At 35.6% G+C, this 10,676-nt stretch overlaps 1 protein-coding gene across 1 annotated transcript in view; it reads right to left on the reverse strand.

Moving 5' to 3' along the window:
• Nucleotides 1–10,676, reverse strand: part of COG6 (component of oligomeric golgi complex 6) — an 81,059-nt gene that overhangs the window by 40,095 nt on the left and 30,288 nt on the right. Inside the window, exons 9-11 of the mRNA XM_003797403.3 lie at nt 5,547–5,675; nt 5,377–5,468; nt 2,921–2,985 (exon numbers count right to left, since the gene is read on the reverse strand). Coding sequence (XP_003797451.1) covers nt 2,921–2,985; nt 5,377–5,468; nt 5,547–5,675 — 286 coding nt within the window. The remainder of the gene's footprint in view (nt 1–2,920; nt 2,986–5,376; nt 5,469–5,546; nt 5,676–10,676) is intronic.

The following is a 10,676-nucleotide window of genomic DNA, read 5'->3' on the forward strand; positions in this document are numbered from 1 at the left end:
ACAGAGTGTGGCACAGTCCCTAGAACATTATAACACTCAGGAGCTGGGAAGGAGCCCTGGGATTAGGCTCAGACAGAGTGTGGCACAGTCCCTAGCACATAACACTCAGGAGTTGGGACACAGAGCGTGATGCAGCCCCTAGCACATCATAATACTCAGTGGATCCCGACTTCATTGCCAGAAGTGGAATCAGTGATGAAGGCAGATGTTAAAATAACAAAACAGGCTGCAGGCCAGCTGATAGCGGAGAAGGTTACGGAAGAGCTAAGAGACAGAATAGTGGCTTTCCTTTCCAAGGCCAGAGAGAGAGCAAGAGCAAGAATGAGAGAGAGAGAGAGAACAAGTTTGTGTTTACGGAGAAGGGGACAAGGGAGAGAGGACTAAAAACAATAATGAACCTCCTTTACCTGAAAATCACAGACAGCTGCTCAGGGTAGACATCTGCTCCCCAGTATCTGCCTCAACATTCTCCTCTAAGATTATATTCAGCACAATGACTGTATTTTGTTAATACAGTACTCAGCTCTATTTCCATAGAACCTACCATAATTTAAGAAGGTCAAGAGCATATAATACATTGACATTTTTATTAAAAGAGAAGATTCAAATGGCAGCTGTTAATGTCTCAGCAATCTAAAACATTTGCTTAAAAGGAGGACTATAATACCCATGGATGTGAAAAAACAAAGACTTAATAAATTAATTCAAATAATTCTAGCTACAACTCTGGAGTGAAGAAATGTGCAAAGTAATAGCTTGATGCTGAAAAACTATGGTGCCCTCTACACAATCTATACAATTTTAAACCTAAGAGCACAGATTTTAAAGCTGGCAATAAGATGATGGGTCATAATCTTTAATCATCAGAGAAAGGCAAATCAAAACCACTTTGAGATACCATCTAACTCCAGTAAGAGTAGCCCACATAACAAAATCCCAAAACTTCAGATGTTGGTGTGGATGTGGAGAAAAGGGACCACTTCTGCACTGCTGGTGGGAATGCAAGCAAATATGTTCCTTTTGGAAAGAAGTTTGGAGAATACTCAGGGATCTAAAAATAGACCTGCCATTGGATCCTGCAATTCCTCTACTAGGAATATATCCAAAAGACCAAAAATCATTTGCCAAAGAAGATATTTGCACCAGATTATTCATTGCAGCTCAATTTGTAATAGCCAAGTTATGGAAGAAGCCCAAGTGCCCATCAACCCATGAATGGATTAATAAATTGTGGTATATGTATACCATGGAATACTATGCAGCCTTAAAAAAAGATGGACACTTTACCTCTTTTATGTTTACATGGATGGACCTGGAACATGGTCTCCTAAGTAAAGCATCTCAAGAATGGAAGAAAAAGTATCCAGTGTCCTCAGTACTTGTATGAAACCAATTTATATTTACTCACGCTTTCTTATGAAAGATAGATCACAACTATAGCCCAGGATGAAGGAGAGAAATAGTGTGGGAAGGGAGGGGAGAGGGGAAGTTTGATAGAGGGAGGGTAAATGGTGGGACCACACCTATGGAGCACATTGCAAGGGTACAAGTCAGATCTATCCAGTATAGAACATAAATGTCTTAACACAATAATCAAGTGAATATGGTTAAACCTATATTAATTAGTTTGATGTAAGTACTTCAAATTGTATTAAAAAAATCAACACACTGTACCCCACAAATGCATAAATGTATTCAGGATCTATGTGTATATGACTTAATAAAAATAAATAAATAAAGGTCTTATCTTAAGTACATATGTTTATAAATATTTAGTTTACCTCCTATGAAGTTTCACTTTATTTAGACAAAAGGTTAAACAGGGTAAAGTAAATCAAATATACAGTTTCTCAAGGATATTTCCCACTACCATTACATTACAACCTTTTCTTTATGGGTTTTTGTTTTTTTTTTTTTAGTTGTTGTTGTTGCAGTTTGGCCAGGGCCGGGTTCAAACCTGTCACCCTCAGTATATGGGGCCAGCACCCTACTCACTGAGCCCCAGGCACCAACCTCTTTTTCTTTATGTTTTTAAAAATCAAAATCTTCCATCCTAAAAAGAATTCATTTCCACATAGAAAAATGATTGAGTGATAGAAAAGTACTCAAAACATCTACTATTATATATAATTATGAAAAGTTTAGCTGCTTATTAAGAAATTTTATATTAATATAAAACACATAGATCACTAAGAATAAAATTCAGAATTGTAATTGCAAAACAAAATACTAAAGTAGTATTTTCTTCTCAGCTCACACCTATATCCCTGAAAATATAAGATACCCAAATGAGGTCATACAGAAAAAGAAATCTTAAAATACTACAACACTATCTCTGAGTATATAAAGGAAGGGGTGGTACAAGAGCTGTTAGATTATATTCCACTATCAAGCTAATTTGGTGCATAACTACTGTGAACATTTGCTAAGTATTCTCTGAAGTACACAATAAATATTACCATCACATTAAAAAAAGTTTTTACTTCAGAAACTAAAGAGAATTTTCTTCACTTTCCAACAAAAAGATGGCTGTTCGTGAGTTTTATATTTACCTTTCATATCTGACATTAAAATTTGCCGGGGGGTGGCACCTGTGGCTCAAAGGAGTAGGGCGCCAGCCCCATATGCCGGAGGTGGCAGGTTCAAACCCAGCCCTGGCCTAAAAAAAAATTTGTCAGGGGATCACAATAACATCCTGCCATGGTTATATACATCTTCCTGGGCATATACATTAAAGGAAGATGAAATGAAAAGTGGCAATGATTATTTTCAAATGAATTTTATTAGTTTACATTAATGTGTTAATTTGTGAAAATTATAGCTTGAGTTCAAGTTGGTTATCAGTTTCTTTAAACTCATAGAAATAAGGAAATAATTTAACCAGATACCTTATAACATACATAAAAACAAAATATTTTACCTTTAGAGGCCTGCAAACTCCCTCGGTAATATGCCCAACAACTTCTTGAATACTTTCTTCAACACCTAAAATTAATTACTACATAATTACATTTTTTATTATACTTTGCTTTACATAAGTCCAAAAACTAATAAACAAAATATTTGTGAATAACTGTACTAATAACATTTAAAATAACAATAAGAACATTTTATTAAATTTGATATCTTTAATAGATAAAAGTATATCTAGAAATTATTAATTCCATTGAGCGCAGAATTAATAAAATGAACATTATTGCTTTGTGGAAAAGACTATGCAATTTACCAACTGAGGAAAACAATGTAAAGATGTACTTGCATTTGTTTGACAAACACCTTACTTCAGGTGGTGCCAGTGAGTACAAAACTGAGGGCAGAAAGACAAAAACGTACCTTGCAATCCAGGGGAAAAATACTATTTTCTAAATAACAACTGTCTACAAAGCACTTTACTGAGACTTGACTTACTACTGTAACCACCTTCATTTCCACAGGTGGAAAGTGAGGCTCAGAAGCCCTAAGTCATACCCACAGAATGACCTATTTCATCTAATGCCAACCTATTTTCTTTCCGCCTCTTAATAATTAATACTGCTTCTCACACATACTTTTCTAAAACATCTTTAAAGAAGTACATTCTTTGGCTCGGTGCCTGTGGCTCAAGCGGCTAAGGCGCCAGCCACATACACCCAAGGTGGCGGGTTCGAATCCCCAGCCCGGGCCCGCCAAACAACAATGATGGCTGCAACCAAAAAAAAAATGGCCAGGCGTTGTGGCAGGCGCCTGTAGTCCCAGCTACTTGGGAGGCTGAGGAAGGAGACTCGCTTGAGCCCAGGAGTTGGAGGTTGCTGTGAGTGTGATGCCATGGCACTCTACCCGGGGGATAGCTTGAGGCTCCGTCTCAAAAAAAAAAAGAAGTACATTCTTTCAAAGTGGGTATTTAGAATAATAACAGATAAAATCTTTAAAAAATGCAGACTTTGTGCCAATCTAACATATATGCTGAGCCAAATCTCAGTAATGAGGAGTCCAACACTACAAGGCTGTATCACCAACCACTCTACTCTGGCCTCTTGTGCAGATCATGTGATGAGCCACAGGGATGTGTGGCTGAGCTCTGCAAACAGTCAAGTCCTACCAAGTCACAATATTTCTCTTCACTTCCTATCAAAAACAGAACATCTTTTAATCACACATTAAACCCACAAAACTTAAAAAAGTATCCAATGTACTCAGTAGTATTATGAAACCAATTTACAATCACTCACACTTTCACATAAAGAATAGATCACAACTATGGCCCAGGATGAAGGGGGGGATGGGAGGGGCGGGGGAGGTCAGATGGAGGTAGCATGAATGGTGAGATCACACCTATGGTGCATATTTTAAAAATTTAGCCTGGTAGAATACTGTTTATACTGTAAACATATATATTGTATATATGCCAGAAACAGACCTTAGGTTATTTTCTATAATCAGGTATTAGCAATAACAATACAAGGGTACGTGTCGGATCTATTAAGTATAGAGTATAAATGTCTTAACACAATAATTAAGCAAATGAGGCGAGGGATATATTAACCAGTACAATGTAAGCATTCCAAATTACATATAAAAATCAGCACATTGTACCCCCTAAATGAATTAATGTATACATGATCTACCTCTTTATGATTTAATAAAAAAAAAAAAGACTTAAAAGATGTTTTAGAAAAGTATATGTGAAAGGCAGTAATAATCTGAAGTAAAGTGTTTGTCAAACAAATGCAAGTACATCTTCACATTGTTTTCCTCAATTGGTAAATTTCATACTCTTTTCCACAAAGAAATAATGTTCATTTTATTAATTCTACACTCAAATCACAACTAAGATTTGAAATTCTATAAACAAGATGTCACTTCACTTCACTTTTCCCCCTTGAAATCAACAAGAAAATTTTAAGTCCACTTAGTACATATGGTGATTATTTTAAAACACAGTCCCATGAGAATGAAAAGAGGCAAGGTAGCAGAAATGAAAGAATTAGTAGCTTACTGAATGCCCTTGACCAAGTCACTCAGGCCATTTACTCATAGACAAAATGAAGATAATATCACTTTTTACCTTTATAGTAACATGCCAAGGATTTGAGATAAGGTACGCTAAACACTCCAGAAATCTCTTAAAAGTAGAGGAGTCTCTAGGCTCGATATGAAAGGTTCCAAGTATCCACTATAAAATGGAACCGGTGAGTGAAAAAATCAAAGTGCTGGAGAAGAAAATTTAGTAGTAAAATAAGGGAGGGTCTAGAGAGAGAAAGAGTAATTCAGACACATTGAGTGCATCATCTAGGTGAGAAGTGTTTATAGCTGTGGAGAAGATGGCAACAAGAACAGAAACAGACCTTAGGTTATTTTCTCTCATCAGGTATTAGCAATAACAATCCGTGCACCCACCTTGTGCAGTAACATGCTTTAAGAGAGCTTCAAGGTGTTCCTTTTCAGAAGCTGTAGCCTGATGGAGCCAAGCCAACATATCTCCCACATACCTAGTGAAAACTAAGTATTAATAAGTATTTCCCTTGAAAAAACATCAAACCCTATGTACTGCCAACTGATTATTATACCTCAAAGGGTCATGAGAGTGCATTTCAATGGGTCTGGGTGTACCTCCTGGACCCCCTCTTGTAAGAGCATCAATAAATCCACGAACAACTGTACTTCTTCTGGCTGTTCCAAATTCATCTAAGGTATACCTAGAAGAAACAGGTTATATGAAAAGCAGTTGGTATTTTTTCTAAGGGTTATATCAGATAAGTTATGCAATCTCTGAGATAAGCAAGACACCTATAACTCCTTTAGGCACTCTTTCAAACAATACTACTTGAAGCAAGAAAACAAAAAGATTTACAAGATAACTTTAGCATACTGAAAATTCAATCCAAAGGTACAAATTTTTACTCTTTCGAGAAAGAATGCTAGGATTCCAGATAATACAGTGGCAGCAGCAGTTAAGTAAGTAGCTACAATGAATTTAGTAAGAAAACACCAAGCTAAGGGGAGAATCCCTAGCTCTTCAGGTTTCAGGATATTTGCAGTCCTCTTCCATGAAGCCACAATATCTAGTTTTCAGAAGCTGGTTATTTATTAGAACTCTGCAATCCAAAATTTAAGACTGTTTCTTCTACATTCAAAAATTATCCTCAACACCAAAATTTGCCCCCAAAATTGCCATCCATTTTTATAGTTTATTTTGACCTCAATATTAAGACTTTTAAATTAAATGTTCCCTAAATTTGCTGACCAATCATACATACACCACAAATACTTTTTTTTAAAAGAAATAGTTAGAAGTCACCCACTATAACTAAAAAGAAGGAGAAAGGGTCTCTAAAGTGAAAGAATTGGTAGGGAAGGAAAGCTCTGAACTGAGGGATAGGACAACTTGAGATGCAATTTATGAAGATGGCCTAGAGGTGCTAGGAATGCCCATTTCTATGATTAGACTCAGCCCTGTTTCCCATTACCACCCCCCACTTCTTACACCCATCCCCCAATTGAAAATTCTTGGTATTTTAAACATATACTGGAAAACAAAATGTTTTTTAGCAGTCTAACGGTGGCAAATTCTTCTGGACCCATTAACTTTTAAATCCCTAAACAATATTCTACCAGGCTAAATTTTTTAAATCACTAACCTATACATAAAGAAAAAAACACCAAAACTTCCCAAAGATTTCCAAAACAATTCACTTCTTAGGCTACATACTTTCTTTCATATGCTGCTGATTAAATGAGGAGGACACATTTTAGTAAATACAAGAAAACTGAAAGAGGAATTATTTCCAGTAAGAGGGCAAGTCTGGAAATGTGGTGAACAGCTATACATTTTTAGGAATCTGAACCTTGGAGGACTGTTTACTATTAACTAGACTGTGGTTCTTTCAGTGTTTTCTATTAAAGGCCAATGTTTTCAAATTCCCTGCAATGACATACTAGTACAGGAAAGAAAAAGCGCAATAGCAAGCTAAGTTCTGCTAAATTGCATAATTGCCTTGCATTTACTTTCTATTTTTAAAACAAATTAGAACCAACATGCTCACTTCTATTTCCTCCCCCCATGCTTATTATAAAATCCACTTTAAATTATAAATCCACTTAGTGTGTAGAGGCATTCTTTTAAATGATCACTGGATTCTATGAACTAAGGAATGTAGAATCAGATGACCACTCAAAACAGGACAAAAGTCACAAATTTTTAACTTTTTAAAATATATAAAACTAGCACTCACTCACAAGACCCTACTAACCAAGTAAAAACAAACAACATAATTTGTTTCTAGGACTATTCACTGGTACCATCATTATATACAAAAAAAGCAAATCTACTAGTATTTTAAGTGGGGGCAGGAGGGCAGAAATTACCATGCCTGGCAAATACTGGAATTTAATCTGTTCAATTACATGAAATATCAATAAATATTAAATTAGTGTTTATCCTCCTAAAGAACAAATATAATTGAAAGGAAAAACAGCATATACTACAATGAACCTTCAACGATATCTATAGACGTGAAACATCTTTCCCAGGGACAGAGGGAAATTTCTTTGACAAAATCAGACTCTCTTTCAAAAATGATGAAAAATCCAAAATGTACTTTTATAAAGGTAAAAGTTCAATTTATGTAAACATTCTAAAATGTCTCTAGTTAAAATTAAAAGCTCCATTTCTAAAATCGTGTCTACCTACAGTTAAAGAAAAGGAAAAATTCTGGTCAAAAGTAAATTAAAAGAAAAATTTTACCGAAAAACAAGTTAAAAGATTAAAAAAAAAAATACAGAATCTCCGCTTTAGAATATAACAAATAGAGAACAAAGAAAAATCAGCAATGTGGTCATTACTATACTCTTAAATAACTTATATTCTGAAGATTTACCAAGGAAATCACTAAATATTTTTCACTTCCCCTTATAGTAAATCTCTTTTTAAAGGAATTTCTATACTTTGTTCACTAAAACTAAATAATGCATTAACATTCCAGTGAATACTACCTAAGAAACACTGAGTATGACCTTCCATAACTGACATTTTCTTACACTTGATACCTATACAACTAAGACACAATAATCAACAGTGAAGCTTTTATACATTACTTACAAAGTTCACAGAGCGCCATCTGGTGGTTAAGATGATACATTAAGTTTTTCCTAAATAAGGAAACCCTCTTAGAAAATAGAGGACCACTGAAGGAAAAGCCAATTTTCTCTTTTTTGGCATTTATCTCCCCTTAATCATCTGGTCTTAAAAACTTACTTCCCCACTCAACTTCCAAACACTTCTAAAGTCTCCTAAATTGCCACAGTTGCCCTCATTCCCTGACATATGCCCTTCAGAGATAAACCTTCTTGGCTTCTCTATTTTAGCCCCATTCTTTGACTTTTGAGCTTTTCCCCTGATTCCCTTAAATATAGTCCTCTTTAGTTGAGAGCTTTCTAGTCACTTCCTCTCAAAATAAAAATAATACCTATAATTTAGTGATGCACCAAGCACTGTACAATACTAAGCACCAATGTGAATAAACGGAATCTTCACAAAATTCTGTAAAATAGGCATTATTCTCTAACGTGCCAGATTTTAACATTGGTAAAGTGGAACACCACTGACGTCGTGGGGGGGCGGATTTGTTCTTAATTAAAAATTTGGTCTATATGGAGCAACAAAAATTTTCATAGAACGCAAAAATAGTATTGTAATATATATTTTTTAATTTCAACATAAGTACGATTTACAAATATAATACATTAAAAAAATTATGTATAGGGCGGCGCCTGTGGCTCAAAGGAGTAGGGCGCTGGTCCACCTGGGCAACCTTGCCCAGGAGGGGAGTAGGGAGTTTACATTAGCCTTTTCATTCCCTAATGGAGTTACATTAACCTTTCCAGCAGCCGAAAACCGTATATTCCGTTCCCTTTGTCCCGCCGTTCCCTAGCTTGTCGTGCATTCTTTCCAAAAATTGGGACTTTCTAAAAACGCTGCGGGATGTGGGACAAATTGTTCAAAAGCTGGACGTCTGGTCACCTTATTTTACTCATCTGCCAGCCAAGGAAACTGAAAGCTTATACGGGTAAATTTAAGGCCCTGGCAAATAAATCCAACTCAAGAGCCCACCTTATAAAACCATTATTCAATATTGCTCCTTTCCAAATGCTGATCAAGAATTATAACTTAGCAAAAAATTATTTGCATGGTAGAAGTTGGCTATCTTTTTCAGGTGCCTAAAACATATAAAGGCACTTTTTAAAAAAGAAGATTAACCTTGTGAACAAATATTAATCTGTATACAATGTTAATACCTGATTAAAATCAAACACCAATTGTTTAAAGTAATAAAGACTTAAGTATGCCAGTATCTTAAAGTGAAAAAGTTAAGAAATTTCAAAACAGAAATAAACCAGGAAGCACTGGTCAACAGTGAACATCAGGCTGATCACATGTACACACCTAACATTCAGGGCTGTTATGATCTGGCCTTTGCTACTAACTCAAGAGCCAGGACAGTCTTCTGCAAGTTAATTTCCCCACAGCACAGGTTCCCTCTCACTCCCTATCTCTGCACCTTCTGCTTCCTCAACCTGGAATGTTCTGTCCTAACTTTTAGGAAACTTTCCCAGAATTATTTCTTTCCCTTACCCCAAACAGAATACTTCCTCCACATGGCAACTGGGACATTCCCTTAGCCTATACAATTAATATATTTGATTAAAATGCACTTGTTTATGTTTGGTTCCATAGAATAAAGCAACTTGAGGCCAGTACTTTACGGATGCTGTGTCTTTAGCACTTAGAATGGTGCTTAACACATAGTACTCAGTAGCACTTGAGTGTTGTTATTGTACAAAGTTGTCACACCATCTGTGTTCTGTAAACTTATTATAGGATAAGTAACGTTCCAAGTCAGAAAGTAATGCAGAAATCCTCTAAAAATAGTATAAGCAATACCTAAAAGGGATGATTGACAGCAGGATTCAATACCTTGGTAAGAGTCCCTTAGTTTCCTGTTTCCTGAATTATCATCAATCCATTGGTCTACCTAAAGCTTAATTCTCAAACTACTCTACGCATTAAAAAAAAAAGAATTTACTTTCTATTTTATGAGAAGCAAAAGAATAAAACTGAAATACAGGGTAGCCATAAAGTTTGTATGCAACTATTTAAATTCCACATGAACTTTATGGCCACCTTCTACAGAATAAAAAATATATATCGACAAGTTTCAAATGTACTCTTACCTAAAGCATTACTACCTAACTCTTGGTTGGCATATCTTACTGATCAAAGGCCCAAACCCTTTCTTTTCTTGAATTTATTAATTGAAGACTGATATTAAATATTTGTTTTTTCATTTCTGAATAATTTTTTCCTGTAGTCCCAATATGACTTCTTCCCCCCAGGCATGGTTGATGCAGGAGTTTCAGTTACTTAGAATCCCAAGGGAGTTAATGAGATGACAGACTGGGGAAAGGCCCTGACTTCTACATAAATAAGAGGTAGTCTAGGCACAGGGACACATTGCTTTTCCTCTCCACACTGTATTCTATAGTACGTAATATTCAAGTAAGCTAATATGCTAAGGATACACATGCAAGTTGAGATGAAAATATCACTGTAAATATAAGTATTACTCAAATTACTAATTTGTTAACAGTGAAAATTAATGTAAATTATCAAAGGAAAAGTACTGTGGCTCGGCGCCTGT

The sequence above is a fragment of the Otolemur garnettii genome, unplaced genomic scaffold (genome assembly GCF_000181295.1).
Source record: "Otolemur garnettii isolate 467f Iridium unplaced genomic scaffold, OtoGar3 scaffold00115, whole genome shotgun sequence".
NCBI lineage: Eukaryota > Metazoa > Chordata > Mammalia > Primates > Galagidae > Otolemur > Otolemur garnettii.